General features: G+C 39.5%; 1 protein-coding gene across 4 annotated transcripts in view; it reads left to right on the top strand.

The window, feature by feature from the left end:
- The window catches only part of SRPK1 (SRSF protein kinase 1), an 87,279-nt gene that overhangs the window by 12,672 nt on the left and 50,154 nt on the right, over window positions 1–24,453 (top strand). For all 4 annotated transcript variants that reach the window (XM_034961942.3, XM_008972332.5, XM_055113536.2 and 1 more), the window contains 4 exons: window positions 17,542–17,660; window positions 19,650–19,758; window positions 20,462–20,549; window positions 21,763–21,850. In XM_034961942.3, the coding sequence (XP_034817833.2) occupies window positions 17,542–17,660; window positions 19,650–19,758; window positions 20,462–20,549; window positions 21,763–21,850 (404 nt within the window). The remainder of the gene's footprint in view (window positions 1–17,541; window positions 17,661–19,649; window positions 19,759–20,461; window positions 20,550–21,762; window positions 21,851–24,453) is intronic.

Genomic DNA, 24,453 nt, shown 5'->3' with positions numbered 1-24,453 from the left:
GGTCATGTCTTGAATGCTTTGCTGCTTAGAAATTTCTTCTGCCAAATACCCTAAATCATCTCTGTCAAGTTCAAACTTCCACAGATCTCTAGGGCAGGGGCAGAATGCTGCCAGTCTCTGCTAAAGCATAGCATGAGTGACCTTTACTTTAGTTCCCAATAAGTTCTTTGTCTCCATCTGAGACCACTTCAGCCTGGACTTCATTGTTCACCTCACTATCAGCATTTTGGTCAAAATAGTGCAAGTCTCTAGGAAGCTCCAAACTTTGCGACATCTTACTGTTTTCTTCTGAGCCCTCCTCCAAACTGTTCCAACCTCTGCCCACTACCCAGTTCCAAAGTTGCTTCCACATTTTCAAGTATCTTTATAGCAGTACCCCACTCTCTGTGGTACCAATTTACTGTATTAGTCCATTTCACACTGCTATAAAGAATACTACCTGAGACCGGGTATATAAAGGAAAGAAGTTTGATTCACAGTTCCACAGGCTTAACAGGAAGCATAACGAGGGCTCAGGAAACTTACAATCATGGTGGAAGGTGAAGGGGAAGCAGGCACCTTCTTCACAAGGTGGCAGGAGGGAATGTCTGCGAGAACGAGGAAATGCCACACTTTAAAACCATCAGCTCTCGTGAGAACTCACAAACTATCAGAACAGCGTGGGTGAACCACCCCCATGACCCAGTGACCTCCCACCTCATCCCTCTGCTGATGTGGGGATTACAATTTGACATGAGATTTGTGTAGAGACACAGAGCCAAACTATATCAAGGCTGTTCCTCTTTCTTGTTGTTCATGTGTTCACTCCATCTTACTTATTTTTTATTTTTTTTTTTTGAGACAGAGTTTTGTTCTCATTGCCTAGGCTGGAGTGCAATGGTGCAATCTCGGCTCACCGCAACCCCCGCCTCCCGGATTCAAGTGATTCTCCTGCCTCAGCCTCCCAAGTAGCTGGGATTACAGACATGTGCCACCACACTCAGCTAATTTTGTGTTTTTAGTAGAAATGGAGTTTGACTATGTTGGTCAGGCTGGTCTTGAACTCCTGATCTCAGGTGATCCACCCACCTCAGCCTCCCAAAGTGCTGGGATTACAGGTGTGAGCCATCGCGCCCAGCCTCACTCCATCTTATTTTAAAGCAAATCCCAGGCATCATATTATTTTATAAATTATAGACTCTTAATTTTTTTAAAGCATAGCTACGGTAGTATAATTGCCCTAAATTTTTTTAAACAAGTCTTTAATGTCAAGTATTCAATCTGTGTTCAAATTTTCCTAATTTTCTTTGGATCAGGATCCACAAAGTCTTTCCATTGCCTTTGTTTGAAAAGTCTCTAGTCTTTTACTCTGTAGGTTCTCTGTGGTTCTTTTCCTTGCAAATTTGTTTTTGGCAAACTACCTATGGGTGGTGGTGTAAACTTTCATCAGGAAACATCAATTCTGGTTGTCTCTTTTTTTCTGGTGTTAGTGGCTATTGATCCTTGCTTAGATCCATTAATTTATTTAGGGTTTCAAAAATGGTAATATTCTATTTCTTAATTTATTAATTGTAATACTTCTATAAAGAGAAACTTTATCTCATAACTTTGGTTACCCAGAGAGAGAGTTGACAGATCCCTAGCATGCTCCAAAATGACCAATAAACATTTGATAATAACTCACAAATTTGAACGTATTTGTGGTTTAGTCCATTAGAGTGGGTTTTTTTTTCCTACAGTTTTATGGAGGTATAATTAAAACTCATTTTAACTGTGCAATTCAGTGGTTTTTAGTATGTTCATAGAGTTGCACAAACATCACTGCAGTGTAAATTTAGGTTGTTTTCATCAACTCCAAAAGAAACCTGGACCTATTAGCAGTCATCCCCCTTGACTCCCGACACTGCCTCACCTTCAACCTTAGGCAGCCACTAATCTACTTTCTGTGCCTATGGAATTTCCTATTCTGGACATTTCATATAAATGGAATCATAACATATGTTATCTTTAGTGACTGGCTTCTTTTACTTAATGTTTTTAATATTCGTGCATGGCTCACATCTGTAATCTCAGCACTTTGGGAGGCCAAGGCCGGTGGATCGTTTGAGGCCAGGAGTTTGACACCAGCCTGGCCAACATGGCCTAACCCTGTCTCTACTAAAAATACAAAAATCAACTGGGCGTGATGGTGCACGCCTGTAATCCCAGCTACTCAGGAGGCTGAGGCATGAGAATCACTTGAACCTGGGAGGTGGAGGTTGCAGTGAGCCGAGATCATGCCACTGAACTCCAGACCAGGTGACAGAGTGAGACTCTGTCTCAAAAAAAATAATAATAAAATTCGTGCATGTTGTATCATGTGTGGTTATTTTTATTGCTTGTCCACTGTTGGCTAATTGGAGTTTTTTTTCATGGTAGCTCCTGAGTTCATTTTACTCAACCTGAGATGTCTTTGATTGCTTTTTTTAATCTGGTGTGACAGTATGTCTAAGGCTTATCTTGTACATTTTCTGCCACCGACTAGGAAATAGCTGTCTCTCCAAGAAGCCTTTTAGTGGGAAATGGTATTTGGAGACCATAATCTGAGTGCTTAAGGAGCTTGTTACTAGTGAGTGAGTTAGTCATTGTTTCTAGGCCTTTTCTGTGACTAGAGCTTAGGAAATAAGTTGTGTTTTTTCATTTAAAAAAATCATGAGTTCATGTTATACTTAAACATGGAATCATAGGACCCAAGGATTTTTGTTTGATTTTATATTTCACTCTTCTTTCTCCCACGCTGAAAATCCCAGTTCTCAACAGCATCATGATTGCTCATTTTCTTTTTCCTACAATATATACACAACAGTCTTAGAATTACAATTCCAGCACTACCCCAACAATATGATTACTAAAGAAGATCACAATTTTTGTTATTGTTCTTAGAGTATATTTCACTGGGGATGTAGAATCAAGTGACTGAATTTTATAGTTGCATTGACTAGTTCCTTGCTGTAGGATTATGCTACCACCTAATTTCTCAGATTCATGTGTTTCATTTTGCTTTCATTTTACATCATCTTTGACTTTTTTAAAAAGTCTAAGTCTTGCAGAATTATTTGGGTCGTCTAGGCTTATTGCTTAAAATAAATATTGTATGTAATTTGTGATTATGTTGGGTTTTTTTTTAGAATATGGCTTATGAAGCATACTATGAGTAAGACAACAGGGAATGGTTCTGTGCTTATTAGAGTGTGTGAAGTGTGCCTCCTCCTTTATATCTAAAGAAGAAAAGGTTTCTTAGCTCCTGTTACCCTGTGAGAAGATGGGTCCACTATTACCACGTCTTCAGCTTTTTCAACAGAAGCTAGAACTTTGTTTTTATGTGATTCTCCAGATTGTTTAGTGTTCACAACTTTTGTTTGTCTGTTTTTTGTTCTTTATTTGAGATAAGGTCTCAGTCACCTAGGCTGGAGTACAGTGGTGTGATCATAGGTCACTGCAACCTCAAACTCCTGGGCTCAAGCATTCCCTCTGCTTCAGCCTCTGGAGTAGCTAGGACTACACCACCAGGCCCCCTTAATTTTTAATTTTTTTTTTTCTTTTCTTTTGTAGAGATGGAGTCTTGCTGTATTAACCAGGCTGGTCTTGAACTCCTGGCCTCAAGGGATCCTCTCACCACCTTGGCCTCCCAAATTACTAGAATTACAGGTGTGAGCCACAGTGCCCAGCCCACGACTTTATTTATTTTTTATTTTTTTATTTTACTTTTTTTCTTTTTTTTTGTGACAGAGTTTCACTCTTGTTGCCCAGGCTAGAGTGCAATGGTGTGATCTCGGCTCACCACAACCTCCACCTCCCGGGTCCTGGTTCAAGCAGTTCTCCTGCCTTAGCCTCCCGAGTAGCTGGGATTACAGGCACGCACCACCATGCCCAGCTAATTTTTGTATTTTTAGTAGAGACAGGGTTTCACCATGTTGGCCAGGCTGGTCTTAAACTCCTGACCTCATGATCTGCCCGCCTCGGCCTCCCAAAGTGCTGGGATTACAGGCGTGAGCCACTGCACCCGGCCCACGACTTTATTTAAAAACCATTGTATACTTTTGTTTACAGGCAGGATTCAGCTTGCAGCCTGTAGTATGTAATCTCTGCCTCAGAGTCTTTATGGTGAAAGGTAGGCATTAATAGGCTGACTGTTGCAAGTTCCCTCTCTGAGTGATAGTATTAAGCACAGTTGTGGAAGAGCCCCATGGTTCCATGGGCCTCGTAGTGGAGGATTAGCTTTGGAAATTTGAAAAAGACCAACAAAGATCAACTGTGAAGACCATAGTATCCAGTTTTTCAACTAATTTAACAGGGTATAACTTCAGAAAGTTATCAGAAGCCCACAAAATAATTTGAATACACTTAATTTTCAGATAATTGTAGTAAAATGTTTCCACTAAACACAAAAATCAGTTGGCAGGAGCTAGATAAATAAAAATCATGGCTTGGCATGGTGGCTCATGCCTATAATCCCACCACTTTGGGAGGCCAAGGTGGGAGGATCACTTAAGCTTAGGAGTTCAAGACCAGCCTGGGCAATTCAGTGGGACCCTGTCTTTAAAAAAAAAAAAAATCCGCTGGGTGTTGTGATGCACGCTAATAGTTCCAGCTATTTGGAAAGCTAAAGTGGGATTGCTTCAGCCTGGAAGGTCAAGGCTGCAACGTGCCATGATTGTGCCACTGTACTCCAACCTGGACAGAAGTCCAGGTGTGTAATTCATTGCTATTGGGTAATTTATTGGTGGCTTAAATGCCTTGAACAATATTGATGAGTATTTTAGGATGGCATATCAAGAAGTTTCAGAAATTTTAATATATATTTTAACTACCACATAACAATTGTCACCAATTCTTGTTTGGTGAACAAAAACATCAATGGTATGAAGCTTGGTACTTGTAGTCAATCATGTTGATAACCTTTTTTAATTTACTCAAATTCTAAAATTTATGATCTGAGTGTCATAGAGGCCTAGGCATTTTGAACAAGGCTAACAGTCCTTTTGGGGATAGTGTTGTGATTTTTTTTTCTTTGGAGACAGTCTCACTCTGTCACCCAGGCTGGAGTGCAGTGGCACAATCTCGGCTCACTGCAACCTCTGTCTCCCGGGTTCAAGTGATTCTCGTGCTTCAGCCTCCCAAGTAGCTGGGATTACAGGCACATGCCACCACACCTGACTAATTGTAGTATTTTCAGTAGAGGTGGGGTTTCACCAGGTTGGCCAGGCTGGTCTCAAACTCCTGACCTCAGGTAATCTGCCCGCCCCAGCCTCCCAAAGTGCTGGGATTACAGGCGTGAGCCACCACGGCCTCTTGTGAACTTTTGTTTCCTGAAATATTAGGGTAAGCCTTATTTTGTAACTGATTATCAATGTACCTTGTAGGCAACCCTATCTTTCCATTCATTCACTTTGCTTTTTTTTTTTTTTAAATAGAGACAGGGTCTCACTGTGTTGCCTAGGCTGGTCTTGAACTCCTGGGCTCAAGTGATTCTCCCACCTTGGCCTCCCAAAGTGCTGGGATTATAGGTGTGAGTCACCATGTCTGGCCCACTTTGCTTTTAATTATTGTGCTACTCTTCAGCTTATGAACATTTTTTGATGTGCCTCCACTTAGCAATTTGATCAGAGATGCCAGGTTTTTTCTACCTACATATGAGCTTGAGGACAAGCTCCCTTCTGCTAGTTTTTATGCCTTTTAGAATAGCTTTAACAGGAATTGTATTTTGCATTTTTCTTTACTAGAAAGAAGAATGCAGTGGGATAAATTAGGTAATTCATGCTAATATTTCTAGGTAGAAGGATAATACAGTACATGCTCAATATGCTGTTTATCAAAAAGAGCTTGTCCTTTTGAATTACACAGTCCCGGATTTCAACCTGCCTCCAACACCATTGTTAGGTGAACATGGACAGTTTCTTTTGACTTTTCAGTTCAAGTTGCCTTATCTGTAGCTGGCAAGGTTATAAGGATGAAATTGCATTGAGTGCCTAGCCCAGTACTGAGGTGAAATAAGTTTTTGGATGACTGCTTTCTTTCTCATGCTTCGTTCTTTACCTTAGATGGGTTTATCTTTGTCTTTTATGTGACTTTTTTTTTTGGATTTTTATTTTATTATTATTTTTTATTTTTTAGAAACAGGGTCTCACTTTGTTACCCAGGCTCTGGAGTGCAGTGGCGTGATCATAGCTTACAGCTGCATCACACTGCTGGGCTCAAGGGATCCTCCTGCCTCTGCTTCCTTAGTAGCTGCGACTACAGGCACATGCCACCAAGACTGGCTAATCTTTTTTTTCTTTTTCTTTTTTTTTTTTTTGTAGAGACGGAGTCTCGCCATCTGGCCCAGGCTGGGCTCAAGCATTCCTCCCGCCTTGGTCTCCCAAAGTGCTGGGATTACAGACATGGGGCCACTGTGCCAAGCCTTTGTGACATTTCTTAATACTATTAGTGTATCAAACTAATAGTTTTAGCTCATGTGTTGGTGTTTCATTTTCATGTATATTTATATATATGTGTGTATATATATGGTAGAGTTTGGAGTATAGTCACCGGAGGATCAAGGTTGAATTATATTTATTTGTATGTAACACCTGATAAACTTAGGCACTCAGATTTTTATTTTTATATTGTTAGACCCTAGTTCCAGCTTAAGATTTCTGAGTTGAGAAACTTAGACTACTTGTGAGTATGTCTGAGAAGTTAAGTTTGGATAAAATTAGATATGTAAAGGATTATGTCAATTTGCAAAAGAAAAAAATCTTTCAGGAAAAATATATATGGAAAAGGTAGTGGGAGAAATTTAGCATTTATTGAGTTCCATTGTGTGTAGGTGCTAGAACCTAAAATAGCATCTCGTTAAATCTTTGCATCACATCTAAATAAGTGTGATAACTCTAGAAGGGATACAGAGATGACTGGGACACAGTCCTTTCCTTCAAGAGACTTAGGATTTCTTAAGGGAAATAAGTATACAAACATGATTTTCTTCAGTCTTCTGTAACAAAGTACCAAAAACTGGGTGGCTAAACAACAGAAATTTATTATCTCACAGGCTAGAAGTCTAAAAGGTGTCAGAGGGTTGATGCCTTTTGAGGGCTGTGAGGGAGAATCTGTTTCAGGCCTTTTTCTTGCCTTGTAGATGGCCATCTTTTCCCTGTGTCTCTTCACATCGTCTTCCCTCTATATGTGTGTGTGTCTCTACATCCAGATTTTCTCTTTTTAAAAGGACAGTGGTCATGTTGGATTCGGGCTTATCCTGATAACCTTATCTTAACTTGATTACCTCTGTGAAGACCCACCCTGTATCTAAATAATGTCACAAGCCCAGTTATTGGAGGATAGCACTCCAATGTATCTTTCTAGGAGGGGCACAATTCAGCCTCTAACACAGGCCTCAGAAGGCAGTTCCCTGCATTAGGAGATCTTAACCATTCCCCACTCCCAAGACAGAAAAGACTAAAGTTTATATGTAAGTAAACTAAAGTTTCAAAGGTGCTTTTTCCAGTCAGCTTTTAGTCTCTCCTTCTTTCTCTCTTTAATTTTTAGTTTTTTGTTATTTAAGAGATGGAAATCTCACTATGTTGCTCAGGCTGGCCTTGAACTCCTGGGCTTAAGTGATCTTCCACCTCAGCCTCCTGAGTAGCTGGGACTACAGGTGTGTGCCACCATGCCCAGCTTTAATCCATCCTTTAGAGCCATAACTAAATCATTTCTAAGACCCCAAACATACCATCTTTAAATCCGTTCCTCTCCCTGAATTTCCATTTTCTGAAACCACCGTTTTGAATCATTCCAGATAAACTCCCAGCATCGCTCACCTCCTTACTCAAATGTCACAACACTATTTAAAATAGCATGAGCACACTGTGTCCCCTTGCCCTACTTAAATTTTCTCTATAGCTCTCTTCATAGCCTGACATTGTAGAGCATGTATCTCCTGGAGAGACTGAGATAGGACTTTGCTGTCCCAACTTTTGCTGTTCACCAGCTAAAACTCAAGAACCGGATAGGTTCAGATAAATTAGGGCTATTTTTTGTCACTTCATGCTAGAATGTAAACACAGTGAAGGCAGGAACCCTATACTTGCTCACAGCAGCATTCCCAGTGCCTAGAAAAAAGTACCTGGGATATCTACAGACACTCAGTAAAACTAAGTTGAATAAATGAACACATACTTGCTTGTTTCTTTTATTTTCTACCTACAATGCTAAAATTTATGTTCAGGCACTGTATTAACCACAGGAATAACATATCCTCGCAAATGCCCTATGAGGTAGGCATCATTTCTGCCTTCATTTTACACATAAGGCGAGAGGCGCAGAGAGCTTCTTACACTAACAGTTTGTTCAGAGTTTTGGAGCTCTGGTAAACTGTGGAGCCAGGATCAAACTCAAGTCTCCTGACTCCAGAGACCTTTGCTGTAACTATTATCTCTGCAGTGGTCCCCAACATCTCTGCTTTCTGGTTCCCCTACATTTTACAAACCTTACCAAAGGAATCTTTTTATTTTTTTTATTTTTTTTATTTTTTATTTTTTTTGCGATGGAGTCTGGCTCTGTCGCCCAGACTGGAATGTAGTGGTGCGATCCCAGCTCACTGCAACCTCTGCCTCCCAGGTTCAAGCGATTCTCCTACCTCAGCCTCCCGAGTTGCTGGGGTTACAGGTGCCCGCTACCATGCCCAGCTAATTTTTGTATTTTAGTAGAGATGGGGTTTTGCCAAGTTGGCCAGGCTGGTCTCGAACTCCTGACCTCAAGTGATACACCCGCCTCGGCTTCCCAAAGCTCTGGGATTACAGGCATGAGCCACCGTGCCCGGCCCCAAAGGAATCTTTCTAAAGCATTTCTTCTGTAGGGCCACTCTAATGGCTGCACTTCCTTCTTTGTAAAGTGCTTCAATGCTTGACATTTAAGGCTCTTCACAGTCTAGTTCTGTTGGGGGCAGATGTGTAATGGACTTTAACTGAAGAATGAATAATAACTAAATACGAAAGAGAAATACCTTGTACACATCCCGGTTCTAGGCATTTAGGATATGCCATTGAACAAAAAAAGGCTGCCCTTTTGAAGCTTACATTCTGGGAGTGTCTGGAGGAAGACAATAAAATGCCAAGTGCTGAAGAAAAGTAGCGGGTTAAGGGGAGTGGCAGAGGGCATGTGGCAAACACTGCTGTTTCATATAGGAAAGTCAAGGAAGTTCTCTGAAAGGGTGCCACTTTAGCACAGGCCTAAGAAGATATGTATAGAGAGATGGGTTGGAGGGGGCAATGAAGAGACAGATCACGTAAGGTCTTGTAGGCCATTGGAAAAAAATCTGTTTGGAGTATAGTGGTTGCCTAATTGTGCTTCATTAAAGATCACCAGTGTTTTGTTTTGTTTGTGAGGTGGAGTCTCGCTCTGTCATCAGGCTGGAGTGCAGTGGTGCAATCCCGGCTCACTACAACTTCCACGTCCCAGGTTCAAGCGATTCTCCTGCCTCAACCTCCTGAGTAGCTGGGACTACAGGCACGCGCCACCATGCCCAGCTAATTTTTGTATTTTTAGTAGAGGCGGGGTTTCACCATGTTGGCTAGGCTGGTCTTGAACTCGTGACCTCAGGTGATGCGCTTGCCTTGGCCACCCAAAGTGCTGGGATTACAGGCGTGAGCCACCACGCCCGGTGTCTGTGTAGGATTTGTTGACATTTTTGTTTTGTTTTGGAAAATGTGAACTGGAGTTCAGAGGGCTTTAAGAGGGAGGTTTTAGGGAAAACAGAGAAGAAGGCATGCTTGACACTGAAAGAACCTGACAATATGATAAATTAACTTTTTTGAGATGGGGTCTCGTTCTGTTGGCCAGGCTGGAGTGCAATGTCATGATCTCGGCTCACTGCCACCTCCGCCTCCCAAGTTCAAGTGATTCTTTTGCCTCAGCCTCCCAAGTAGCTGAGATTACAGATGCCTGCCACCATGCATGGCTAAATTTTGTGATAAATTAACTTGTAAAAAATATAGTAATACATAACTTAAAAAAATAATTTCTTTATTTCAGTAGTTTTGGGGTACAGGTGGTTTTTATTACATGAATGAGTTCTTTAGTGGTGAATTCTGAGATTTTAGTGCACCTGTCACCTGAGCAGTGTACACTTTACGCAATATCTAGTCTTTTATCCCTAACCCCCCAATCTTCTCCCCAACCTTAAGTCACCAGAGTCCATTATATCACTCTGTATATCTATAAGTCCTGATTGCTTAGCTCCCACTTATAAGTGAGAACATACAGTATTTGCTTTTCTCCATTCCTGATTTACTTCGCTTAGAATAATGGCCTCCAGCTCCATCCAAGTTGCTGCAAAAGACATTTCATTCCTTTTCATGGCAGAGTGGTATTCCATGGTGTATAGATGCGACATTTTCTTTATCTGTTTGTTGATCAATGGGTACTTAGGTTGGTTCCATATCTTTGGAATTGAGAATTGTGCTGTTATAAATACTTCAAAAGTTCATTGCATGGATACATTTTCAAATATAGTAAACATTCATAATGCAATGTATTGATCAATTGGCCTGCGTAGATGATCCTTTTAGCAATTACAGGTTTTACCTTACATGAACAAATTGGTAATCAAATTTAAATAAACATACAGGTGATCTATGCAGCTAATAAATATATTCAACCCACCTCTTGTTGGACATTTAGGTGTCTAATTTGTTCCAATAGAATACGCAGTGGAAGCCTTTTTAAATAAAAGCTACAGGCTGGGTGTGGTAGCTCATGCCTGTAATCTCAGCAATTTGGTAGGCTGAGACTGGAGAATCACTTGGGCCCAGGAGTTTGAGACTTGTCTGGGTAACATAGTGAGATCACATCTCTAAAAAATTTTAAAAATTAGCCAGGCATGGTGGTGCACGCCTGTAGTCCCAGCTACTTGGGACTGAGGTGGGAGGATCACTTGAACTGAGGAGGACAAGGCTGGAGGGAGCCGTGATAGCACCACTGCACTGCAGCCTGGGCGGTAGAGTGAGACCCTGTCTCATAAATGAATGAATTAATGAATTAATTAAATAACTGCTACATAGTCCTCTGTCTCACCTTTTCCCTAGACATAGGTCTACTTCCTAAAGCAACTACTTTTACCCATTGCTTTTTGTTTATTTTATTAATAGTTGGATAGACGTGCACATCTCCAGCATACTTACTGCTATTCTTTGATTGATCAGCTTTAGCTATTACCATAAATTCTTGCTATGATTGAGGAAGATACAGTTCACTTGTACTATCACCACTTTATCTCTCTCTTCCTCTCAATAAAGCACTATATTTGGACCTAGTTTTCTAAAGCTTTATTGAGACATAATTTGCATGCCATAAATTCACCCATCTAGTGTACACTTCCATTGTTTTAACATATTCAGAATTGTTATATCTCACCATGATCTAAGTTTAGAGCATTTTTATCCTCCTGTAAGAAAACTCCAAACCCATTAGTAGTCACTCACCATTACTCGCTTTACTCAGACCCTGGCAACCGCTAATCTACTTTCTGTCTCAATGGATTTGCCTTTTCTGGACATTTCATGTAAATAAAATCTTATGATTATGTGGTCTTTTGTAACTGGCTTCTCTTAGTATAATGTTTTCAAGGTTCATTCATCTTGTTAAAGCAGGTATCAGTACATCATTCCTTTTTATGTATAGATATATGAATTTTGTTTATCCGCTCAGCAGTTGGTGGACATTTGGATTATTTCCACTATTTGGTTATTATGAATAATGTTGTATTTGTATATTCCACCCTGTCCCCAGGAATCAGTCAGCATTTTACTTTATAGTACATTCATAATAAGTTCCTGCATTTCCAAGGTAACCAGATCCCATTCAGGTTAACACTACTGGTAACAAAATCATACAACTATGCATTGTGAACATCCATGTACAACTTTTTGTGTGGATACATGTTTTCATCTCTTGGTAAATACCTAGAAGTGGAATTGCTGGGTCATATGGTAATTCTAATGTTTAGCATTTTGAGGAATTAACACACTTTCCAAAGTGGTTGTGCCGTTTTACATTCCCACCAGCGATGTGTAAGGTTTCCAGTTTTTTTCACTTCTTCACCAACACTTGTTATTATCTATTTTGATTACTTTATAACTTTAATATACCATGAGTAGGAAAACTTCAAACTGTTTTGTTGTCTGCTCTCACACCACAACAATGAACACAGACTCCTGTGACCAAATGTATGAGACTTTTTCCCCTGCCATACACCACCCAATCAGTTCTGCAGCAGATACCAGCTAGATGTCCTCTGATTCAATTCAGTTCTGACAGTGTCTTCTTGGAGACCCCACGGATTGAGGGTTCACTCCTCAAGACTGCCTCTCCCCCGTTTCCAGTGCCAGTTGCAAGCCCAGGTTGTTTTACCTGTGCTTCTGATCAACTGGCTATAAATTGTGTTTCCCACGACACCTCCTTGGGTTGAATTAATTTGCTAGAGGAGCTCACAGAACTCAGGGCAACATGTTTACTGGTTTTTCTAAATAAAGGATATTACAAAGGATAGAGGTGAATAGATGCATAGGGCCTAAGGTATGGGAAGGAATGCAGAGCTTCCATGCCCTCTCTGGGTGTACCACCCTCCAGGAATCTCTACATATTCAGCTGTCTGGAAGCTCTCCATACTTCATCCTCTTGGGCCTTTCATGAAGACTTCATTGGATAGGCATGAACAAAGCATGGTCAACTGTGTAGAAATGTGATTGGACAAAAAGAGTACGACCTAATAGACTGGGTATGGAAACCCAGCAGGGCCTGTCTGTTCAGATTCTTGGCCTCTCTGTGCATCATTCCTTCCCCCAAGGTATGGGGCTCTGAAATGGGGATCTTATGAATCAGGATCAGATAAGGTAGGTCAGATAATTTCTTTATGGAAAGGCACAGGAGGATTACGTTACTGCATTGGGAAGAAAAAGGAGCAGGTGAAAGAGGGCAGGAGGTCTGTTTTCTGAGGCCTGCTTTTGAGACCTGAAGAGCCCCAACATTATAACAAAAGACTAACAAGGGCTGTGGGAGTTACGAGCCAGGAACTGTGGATGAACACACACACACACACACACACACACACACACACACACAAGCATATGCCTCAACCTTTGTTTTTGGTTTCATTAACTGTAGGCACTTTAACTTCGTAACATGAGAATATTGGTGGACTTTTCTTTCTCTCCCAACTGGCCCCTAAATTCTGTCTTTACAGTGTTTACAAAGAATCCTTACGTTCTACTTTGTAGCCATAATTAGGTATTTTGTGCTTTATCATTAGGTTGATTTTGAAGTAGAAAATCAATAATCTGCATTTATGTTATTTTGACTGTGTCTTGTGCTGTAATTACATAACTTTTTTTGTTTAGATTTTGTTTGTTTCTTGGAATTCGTAATTATGTTTTTCTCCCTTGTGTTACCTCTTTTTTATCATATTGTTAGATTCCTCCAGAAAGTATGTCTCAAGCATACTTTCTTGTCTTTGTTTTTTTCCCCGGAATCTCTCAGAGCTCTCTGGTCTCTGGCTCTAGGTCAGATTAAATGCATTTCAGGCCTTCTCTATAGTTGTGCTCTTGGAACTTCCTTTTTGGCTCTTCTGTTTTTGATCTGTAAAACAGAATCCTGTGGATCCTATGTCTTCTTTCTCAGTTTTACTGCTTTGTTTTCTTGACCTCAAGTAACTTCTTCAGACAAGATGAATGGGAGATAAGTTTCAAAAGTTTCAATGTTGGTCCATATTTGAAAAACTTTATTCTGCTCTCAAATGTTGTTGATACTTAGACTAGGTTAAAAAAAAAATCCTCAGAATTTAGAAGTCATTGCCTCATTGTCTTTTAGTGTATTGGCTTTCTGATGAGATAGATGATGACAGTCTAATTACTGCCCTTCTAGCTTTTTTTACCTAGAAGCCTTTAGAGTCTTCTTAACACTGGGATTTAAAAATTTCCCTAATAAAAAATTAAGTAGAGCTTCCGTTCAATCTCCAGAAATTTCTTGAATTTCTTTAATAATTTTATCTCTTCTATTTTCATAAGTTTCTCTTTCTGCAACTCTGTTATTCAGATGTGGGAACTTCTGGTTTGATTGTGTTTGTCTCATCTCTTTTTGAGCATTATTATCTTGAGTAGAGATATTACGGGATAATGGGCGATTATGAGATAAGTGGGCATTTTTTCCCCCCTACATTTAGGGAATGGTCAAGTTTATTTTCTAGAACTTCTTTCTGACTTTACTCATCTTTTAGACTAGAGCATCATAGTCTGTATGGAAATCGGCATCATTTAACATTTCTCTATTCATATTAACTAGTTTTTAAGTTTGGTCTTTCTCCTGAATGCATATCTCTCTTCTAGGGTCAGTTTTCCAATTGCTTATCTTGGTCTCTGTCTTTGGGGCTGTGGGCTTTCCTCAAATGTTCAATGATCCTTAGTCACCTTTTATTTTTATGGATGAGGCATTAGAGACCTGATTGATAGCCCTACGTCCCTAGCAAGGCTTTTTCTTTCTTTTCTTTTTTTTTCTTTTATTTGAGACAGAGTCTCGCTCTGTCGCCCAAGCTGGAGCACAGTGGCATGATCTCGGCTCATTGCAACCTCTGTCTCCCGGATTCAAGCAATTCTCACACCTCAGCCTCCCGAGTAGCTGCGATTACAGGCGCATGCCACTGCGCCTGGCTAATTTTTGTATTTTTAGTAGAGACGGGGTTTCACCATGTTGGCCAGGCTGGTCTTGAACTCCTGGCCTCGGCCTCCCAAAGTCCTGGGACTATAGGCATTAGCCACCATGCCTGGCCAGCTTTTTCTTTAGAGTAAATAGTTAGGAGGCTACCTGTGTGATGTTTGGTCCCACTGAATGCCAGAATCTGGAAAAGTTTACTCTGGGGCAGCATCATCCACACTAACAGCATTTGTTCTTTCCAGTTTATTTTATTTTCTTTAGAGAATAGGCCTCCTTTTTTTCCCCCTGCAAGATAAATACCAGTCTGTCTGCTGTGCAGTGTACGGTGTCAACTCCATTATACAAGCCTTCAGTTAATCATCCCCCACCCCTTTTTTTTTGAGACAAGGTCTTGCTCTGTCGCCCATGCTGGAGTGCAGTGGCACAGTCATGACTCACTGCAGCCTCAACCTTGCAGCTTCAAGCATTCCTCCCACCTCAGTTCCCCGAGTAGCTGGGACTACAGGCACGCACCACCAAGCCCAGTTAATTTTTGCGTTTTTCTTAATGATGAGGTTTCACCATGTTTCCCAGGCTGGTCTTGAACTTTTAGGCTCAAGGGATCTGCCCGCCTTGGCCTCACAAAATGCTGGGATTACAGGTGTGAGCCACCACAACCGGCCCCATTTCATTTACTTTCATTAAGTTTGAATCAGAGAATCTGTTTCAGAATTCCATCTTAATCTCAAATTGGAGAATGTTGTTGTTCATTCAGACTCCTTATTTCCACTTAGGAAAGTGGGCCAGTGTATTACTAAATAAATTTCCCAAAGACATGTTTTCAGTTACAATGAACATTGAATCATGCAGTTTTATAGCTAATTTTGTGTACCCTGGGGGATTAAAAAGAAAATCAAGAATTGAGGAAGGTTGGAATGGCCACCAAAAATCTAAATCATTAGTTGCATCAAGGTATTTCTTATGTCTTAAATAGCTCAGTCATAGCATGTAACTGGTTTTGCTATTAAAATGCTTTTCTGTTAATTGAATCTTTTGAAAAAATAATCTGATGAAACAGGTTGATGAAAAGGTAAATAAATACTGAAAAATTAAAATTAAGATGTATTTTCCTTTAGCTATTGAAAGGAATGCTGTGTACCCTGCCTTTTTGTTTTGTTTTGTGTTGTTGTCGTCGTCGTCGTCGTCGTTGTTGTTGTTTTTAGACAGAATCTTGCCCTGTTGCCCAGGGTGGAGTGCAGTGACGCGATTTCGGCTCACTGTAACCTTTGCCTCCTGAGTTCAAGTGATTATTGTGCCTCAGCCTCCCAAGTAGCTGGGATTACAGGTGCCTGCCACCACACCCAGCTAATTTTTGTATTTTTAATAGAGATGGGGTTTCTTTATGTTGGCCAGGCTGGTCTCAAACCCCTGGCCTCAAATGATCTACCTGCCTCAGCTTCCCAAAGTGCTGGGATTACAGGCATGAGGCCCAGAGGTACCCTGCTTTTTTTGCTTAAAGGTCCTAGAAGACAGGCAACTAATAAGTGTCAGAGCCTGAATGTAAATTCAGGTTTTTATGCTGCTTGAACTTCTCAGTGCACAAAAGTTGTGATATAACTAATTGAAGACATATAGAGAAGGAAATCAATAAATATTTTTAATGCATTATAAAATGAAATATGATTTTTACCTATCAAATAAGCTAAGTTTTCAGAATGAGGTAGTACTTAAATACCAAAAGCCCATGTGTGGCTGGTGGGGATGTAACTTAGTACAACCTTTTTGGGAAGCAGTCATACTACATAAAAATCATTAGAAGCGAAGCATTCATGGCCACTGACTAGAAGGAAATATTCCAAAATGTTAATAGTTGTTCTGATTAGGTATGCCTTGAAACAAGTGTTTTCCAAATTTTCCACATTTAACATGTTGTTTTTATAAATAGGAATGTTTTAACCCCTACTTAGTAGTTTAATTTTAGGGAAATAATTCTAATTACAGAATAAAGATTATCCAAAAGTATTCAACAACTATATTTTTAGTAGTGAAAAATTGGAAATAAATGTCCAGCTGAGCAGAATGTGCCAAAGTAAGCAGTGATACTTCTAAGGGAAGCATGTTAAGATTTTTTTTTTTTTTTTTTTTTTTTTTGAGTAAGAGTTTCGCTCTTGTTGCCCAGGCTGGAGTGTAATGGCACAATCTTGTCTCACCGTAGCCTCCACCTCCCGGGTTCAAGCAATTCTCCTGCCTCGGCCTCTCAAGTAGCTGGGATTACAGCGTGGGGTGCCCACCACCACGCTGGGCAAATTTTTTGTATCTTTAGTAGAGATGGGGTTTCACCATATTGGCCAGACTGGTTTCGAACTCCTGACCTCAGGTGATCCACCCACCTCGGCCTCCCAAAGTGCTGGGATTACAGATGTGAGCCACCATCCATGCCTGGCCTCCATGTTAAGATTTAAGAGATTTCATAGAAATGAAAAAAGTTCGTAATAGAAAAAGCCAGATGCAAATTTGTTTATGTAGTATGTGATTACAGATAAATATTTTTATGAAGATACAGCAACATAATGGAAGAAGAGTCAGTAGTTTATCAGTGATTATGTTTGGATATTGAGATTCAAGTAATTTTTCTCCTTTGTTCTTTTTAATATTTTTCAGATTTTATTTATTATGTACTGAAGTTTTTAAAAAGTATTTTTCTAACATGAGGTAAAACTACAGCTAATATTTTCCTAGGCTGCCACTTGGTAATACTCTGTTCATATTATCTGAAAGTTTAGTTTTTTGTGGGGAGGGCCGCATTTGATAATGTCTTATTTTCTTCTGTCCAAATGGAATGGGCATTTTTGTATCATTTCTTAGATCTGAAACTCAGCACCGAGGCTCTGCTCCCCACTCTGAGAGTGATCTACCAGAGCAGGAAGAGGAGATTCTGGGATCTGATGATGATGAGCAAGAAGATCCTAATGATTATTGTAAAGGTAAGTTCATAAAGAGGTATGAAGTGAGACATGAGCCATCTATTTGCAATTTCTCATTTGGATGTTTGATCTATCAGCATAAACACATTTTTATTGCTGTTTACTTGTATCCTTTTCTCTAAAACATAGGAAATAGTATTTGTTCTTAGTCTGACTTAATTTATCAAAGCCTGATTTTATATTAAATGTTTTTACCTTTTTCCTCTTTAAAAATTATAATACATATTTACCTTAGAAAATTTCAGAGCTGTGTTAAACAGAAAAGAAAGTAAAAGACTTCTGCAATGCTATCAGCCACATATAACCAATGATAACATTTTGGCATATAGATTTTTACAAAATACCTTCTTACTACTTTTTTTCTCATAGTGATGGCTGTTAAGTTAAACTGGAATGACAGACACTTAAATGGTGTCATCAGGTTGCCTGTTAATCTTTTCTGTTTCTTGATGAGACTTTCTAGAGTCTTTGGGTAGGAAGACAAAATGGAATGTATCATACCATCTAGAAGAATGTGGTCCTTCTTATTCTCAGCTGACAAAGATAAATATGAAAATACCTTGATTCTTGCCACTGTTGGCAGCCTTTTCAGGCCTTCTTCTGTTTTCTGGGTTTTTAGGGGTTTTTTTGTTTTGTTTTTTTGAGACAGAGCTGCCCAGGCTGGAGTGCTGTGGCACGATCTCAGCTCACTGCAGCCTCTGACTCCTGGGTTCAAGCAATTCTTGTGCCTCAGGCACCCACCACCACGCCTGGCTAATTTTTGGGATTTTTTGTTTTTTTGTTTTTGAGGCGGAGTCTCGCTCTGTTGCCCAGGCTGGAGTGCAGTTGGTGCGATCTCGGCTCACTGCAAGCTCTGCCTCCCGGGTTCATGCCATTCTCCTGCCTCAGCCTCCCGAGTAGCTGGGACTACAGGCGCCCGCCACCATACCCGGCTAATTTTTTGTATTTTTTTTTTTTAGTAGACACAGGGTTTCACCGTGTTAGCCAGGATGGTCTCGATCTCCTGACCTTGTGATCCGTCTGCCTCAGCCTCCCAAAGTGCTGGGATTACAGGGGTGAGCCACCGCGCCTTGCCGTTTTTTGTTTTTTGTTTGTTTGTTTGTTTGTTTGTTTTTTGAGACAGAGTCTGGCTCTGTCATCCAGGCTGGAGTGCAGTGGCACAATCTCAGCTCACTGCAACCTCCACCTCCTGGGTTCAAGCGATTCTCCTGCCTCAGCCTCCTGAGTAGCTGGGACTACAGGCATGCACCATGACACTGGCCAATTTTTGTATTTTTAGTAGAGACTGGGTTTTACCATGTTGGCCAGGCTGGTTCTCAAACTCCTGACCTCAGGTGATCCACCCACCTCGGCCTCCCGAAGTGCTGGGATTACACGCGTGAGCCACCATGCCCAGCCTTAATTTTTGTATTTTTAATAGAGACAGGTTTCACTATGTTGGCCAGGCTGGTCTCGAACTCCTGACCTCAAATGATCCGCCCTCCTTGGCCTCCCAAAGTGCTGGGATTACAGGCATGAGACACCGTGCCTGGGCTGTTTTGTTTTGTTTTTATTTAGAGAAAATCCCGTTTGCTTACTTGCTTTTTTTTTTTTTTTTTTTTTTTTTTGCTAAATAAACCGAATTATTCTGTCTCCTAAAAAACACCTGAGACTGTAATTGTAAATAGATATATATGTTTAGATAAACCTATTGAATTATTGAGAGACAAGAATATCATGATATACAACCTTTTTATTGTTTTTGGATGAGACTGTTGTAGGCTCAATCTAAATCATTAATCTTACTCACTTTTTTTAATAACATGAATTCAGTAATACTATGTGGCTGATTTGACTATTAAGATTTTTTTCTGTTGAATTGATTGTATAAAAGAAACTTTTTATTGATAAAAGGTATATAGATGTTGAAAAATGTGATGTAAAAATGCCTTTTCTTACCATTGTTTCTCATCCTGGTTTTTCTGATTATATTTCCCCTTTTTCTTCCAGGAGGTTATCATCTTGTGAAAATTGGAGATCTATTCAATGGGAGATACCATGTGATCCGAAAGTTAGGCTGGGGACACTTTTCAACAGTATGGTTATCATGGGATATTCAGTAAGTTTTAGTGGTTCTGTAAAAGAATTAGTTAGATGATGTCTAAATGTGTTTGTCTGAGTTTCCACTGCTGATCCAGGCTTCAATCTGTCTCTAGCCTGATTCATTTATCAGAATTTTGTTGTTGGCAATAGTCTCTGTATTCTTGGAGAAACCACTTTTCTTTCGTGAAGAATCAGTATTATGTATCTCCCTTTCTACTATAGAGACAGGAGTGATTAAATTAATGCTGGTAAAGCTTTTGTCGTTTGATTTTTTTGTGATTTTTATCATTTTCTTTTCACCGAAGTATTTCTTCTGGCTGCCTGTGGGAAAATATTACAGCTTTTAACCTTTTAGTTTTTGCCTATATACAGATATATACACAGAACACTTGGAATTTGGTAATATCTTTCCCCTTATTTATCCTCATTTTGCAGTTTTGCTTGTAACTCAGGGAGATATTCAAAAGAAGGATTTTAACTCAGAGAAAATGTTCAACAACTGAGATCATCTGAGAACAGATTTTTTATTCTTCCTGTAAATGAAATCTGGCCAGTTAGTGTCATTAACAAGTATAAATGTTCCCATAGAAGTAGCTTGTTTGGGCTACAGGGAAACGTGAAATCAATATTTGTCCTTTTTAACCATCTTATAGCTAAATCTTAGCTTCCTAAAGTAAGGGTAGGCTATGTAGTCTTAATTGCCTGTGTTTGTTTCTTAGGGGGAAGAAATTTGTGGCAATGAAAGTAGTTAAAAGTGCTGAACATTACACTGAAACAGCACTAGATGAAATCCGGTTGCTGAAGTCAGTGAGTATTAGATTATATGTATGAATGTGAAGAATTATAAATAAATCAAGTTTCATTGAATAAAAACACACCAAGTGGAGACTCTTTAGCATGGATAATTTTCTCTATAAAGTTCTAGTAACCTTAAAGAGGTAAAGGAAGACAACAATATTTACACATACCATGCATGTAGTAGGGAACTGGTGGCAAATGCTATAATGAGAATTCTTCTTACACGCATGAACCAAAAAAAAAACCTTTCAAATGAATAAAAATATTCACTGAGCATGTTTTACAGGCCAGGTAGCTACTGTCATAATGTTTTTTTTTCCTACAATGGTTAAAAGGAAAGTTGTGTAAATAAATGTATAGCATCTTTTTTGTTGTTTTTCAAATATGTTATAGAATACATAATATAAAAATACTGTATTTACTGATTCCATTTATACCTGGAAACTGAGATAAATTCTATCAAAAATGTATTTTTAGTTCTGTTTTAAATTAGGAATATGCCAGTGTGGTAGAAGGAACTTAAACTCAGAATTAGAAAACCTGGGTTTAGGTCGCCTTTACCCCGGTATGTCCTCCATGTTACCATTTTTTTCTTTCTGAGTCTCAGATTTTTTATTCATAAAGTGAGAATGTTGCACCAGGAGATTTCTATGGCAGTAGTTTTCTTTTTTATTTTCAACTCCTGGCCTCAAGTGATCTGCCTTAGCCTCCAGAGTAGCTGGGGTTACAGGCACAAGCCACTGCATCTGGCTTAAGACAGTACTTTTCAGAATGTCCGTTTGTGACAAGATAAGGAGCCTTGTACCTACCCAAAAGTAAATCAACATACTGTTTTCTTCATTGAGAAAGTTTTTCCATGAAAAAAAAAATGTCCGCTGAAAAAAACAGTGTGGTTAGTGCTGTAGTTGATTTGCATCCTGCAAAATCTTCTTAGTTCCTCATAGCCTGGTAATCATCAGTTAATTTGGAGGCCACACTTTGATTGATATCAGGGAGCAAAATAGTTTAATTAGAAAAATAGTTCCTGTTGGTTGTATTTCCTCTTATGAATTGACTATTTAAGATTTTTCTCCATTAAAGCTATTGAAATTTTAGTATATTTTAAAAATAGATTTATGTGAGCTCTTTCTTATAGTTAATTTGCTGTAAGTATTCTTCCCCTACCATCTGGTTTATTTCCATGCTTTACTTTGTGCTAAACACTGTCTCTTCCCCACTACAGGTTCGCAATTCAGACCCTAATGATCCAAATAGAGAAATGGTTGTTCAACTACTAGATGACTTTAAAATATCAGGAGTTAATGGAACACGTATCCTTTTAAAAACCTATTTGAGAATAAATCATCCCAATCCCAAAGAAAGGAACTAGATTTGTTGTGTAGATGGCCTTGGTGTCTTTTCTAAGGCAAACTATAATAAAATTACCTCTTTTATTGTACACTTCTGAACACATATCTGAATTTTGTCTAATTTTGTGTGGTGTGATTTTTCAGAATATTGCTTTAAGCTTCTTGTCCTCTTTTCAGGCAAATTAAAGCGAAATCAAAGGAAACTTTTAGAAAATGCGTTGTATCACTAAGTAAAGAGTCTATGATTTTTGTCAGTTAGCACAGAAACTTTAAGGGAAGTAATTTCTTATGAAAAATACTGAGTAGGCCGGGCACGGTGGCTCATGCCTGTAATCCCAGCACTTTGGGAGGCCGAGGCAGGTGGATCACCTGAGGTCAGGAGTTCGAGACCCACCTGGCGAACATGGTGAAACTCTGTTTCTACCAAAATACAAAAATTAGCTGGGCCTGGTGGCAGGCTCCTGTAATCCCAGCTACTGGAGAGGCTGAGGCTGGAGGATCACTTGAACTGGGGAGGCAGAGGTTGCAGTGAGCCGAGATTGAGCCCACTGCACTCCAGCCTGGGGGACAGAGCCAGACTCTGTCTAAAAAAAAAAAAAAAAAAGATACTGTCTAAAAGAAAGAGAAAAAGAGAGAAAGAAAAAGAAAGGAAGAAAGAAACTGGATGAACAATTTAAGGTATGATTGTATTTATTATACTAAGCCTCAACTTTGAAGAGGCTGTGAATGTAGTTTATGTTTAGAGTCTAAAAGGGTGTAATTGTTCGCGTTCTATTATAATGAAAAACTGACTTGTTTTATGTTTTTATCTGGATGTTTTAGAACTGTAGAATTGAAAGGAACCATAGCTGATTTTCTTCACAGGTATCAAAGTGACGTGCGGTGAGCTAATGGAAAGGTTATTGCAACAGCTGTGCTTATAAAGGTCAATCAGATTTTTCAGTAAAAGATGAAGTCGAATCTTACTTAGATTGGATAAATCTAAAATCACCTGTTTATAAGCTGTTTTTAAAATGTATAAAGACATTTCATACATTATTTTACTTTTCATGCATGTTTAGCTTCCTTTAATGCACATTCCTAATTGCTGTTGATCTTTTTGTATTTAAAGGAGACAGGACTACATATGACTGTAGTTTCATGTAGACTATGGGAAGAGATTTGAACAGAGAAGCAGGAAGGAAGGGATGGGAAAGGAGAGAGAACAGCTGATAATGTGGAAAGACTATTGTTCTAAAGTCAATTCTGAGTCATTTCTTAGAAAAATACAAATCACAGATTACCCAGATGTCTAAGGAAAACTGCTGCAACCATCTTAAAACAGTATCTTGTGCTTATTGTGGTCACTTTGTAGATGGCTCTCTCTCTCTCTCTCTCTCTCTCTCTCTCTCTCTCTCTCTCTCTCTCTCTCTGTGTGTGTGTGTGTGTGTGTGTGTGTGTGTGTGTTCAAAGAATTAAGAATTCTAACCAAGGAATTTTTTAAAAACCTACACAGGGTGTCGTGATGGCCATATCTGTTTTTTCTATTATTTAATCTTGCAATGTTTGTCATTGTTCCAGATTTCTTTACTAATTTGCAAAAGTTCCAAGTAAAACTATAGAAATACTCTCAAATCTCCCTTGTAATGCTGAGTACCTTTATTTGACCCTAACTAAGCAAAGAAGGCTTTTTAACTATTGAAATATCTTAGTAGGTTTGAATTTCAAGTTCCAAGATATTTTTCTTTTTCTTTTTCTTTTTTCTTTCTTTTTTTTTTTTTTTGAGATGGAGTTTCACTCTTGTTGCCCAGGCTGGAGTTCAATGGCATAATCTCGGCTCACTGTAACTTCTGCCTCCTGTGTTCAAGTGATTCTCCTGCCTCAGCCTCCCGAGTAGCTGGGATTACAGGTGGATGCCACCACACCCAGCTAATTTTGTATTTTTAGTAGAGATGGGGTTTCACCATGTTGGCCAGGCTGGTCTCAAACCCCTGACCTCAGGTGATCTGCCCGCCTCGGCCTCCCAAAGTGCTGGGATTACAGGTGTGAGCCACTGCGCCTGGCCCCCAAGATATTTTTCAAACATTGCTAGGTGGTTTCTCTGTAGCTTCTGTCCATTGATTCCCTATTTTATTCTTTTCTCCATTTATTCTTAGCCATTTTTTCCTGTCTTTCTTCATCCTTATCTCCCAGCTGTCTTTGCTTCTGCATTATTTACTACTGTTAGAGATTGAAAGGATATAACTCAAAACACTATGTTAAGGGTTAGTAATGGCTCATGTCACTCTCCTGCCTCTATCTGTTTTCCCAACATAACATACCCACACAGAGCAGTACATCCACATTCGTGTGTATGTTTGTTCAGGCGTTTTTTTCTCTGGACCACTATCGTTTCTCATATTAAAATATAAAGGACCCTAAACTAGAAAGTTAGTTCTTACAGAATTCCATATAAACTGGCTCACTCTACTTGCCTGGAGAGTGAGGGGCAAAGAATGATTAAGAAGGAGGACAGTTGGTTTCTCTATATAATGTTGACATTAGCCAGTCATTATTGTCTACCTATATGACCTCCTATGTCTTTA

Source organism: Pan paniscus, chromosome 5, assembly GCF_029289425.2.
Source record: "Pan paniscus chromosome 5, NHGRI_mPanPan1-v2.0_pri, whole genome shotgun sequence".
Lineage (NCBI taxonomy): Eukaryota > Metazoa > Chordata > Mammalia > Primates > Hominidae > Pan > Pan paniscus.
The sequence above is the reverse complement of the archived record's forward strand: the minus strand, read 5'-3'. Positions and strand labels throughout refer to the sequence as shown.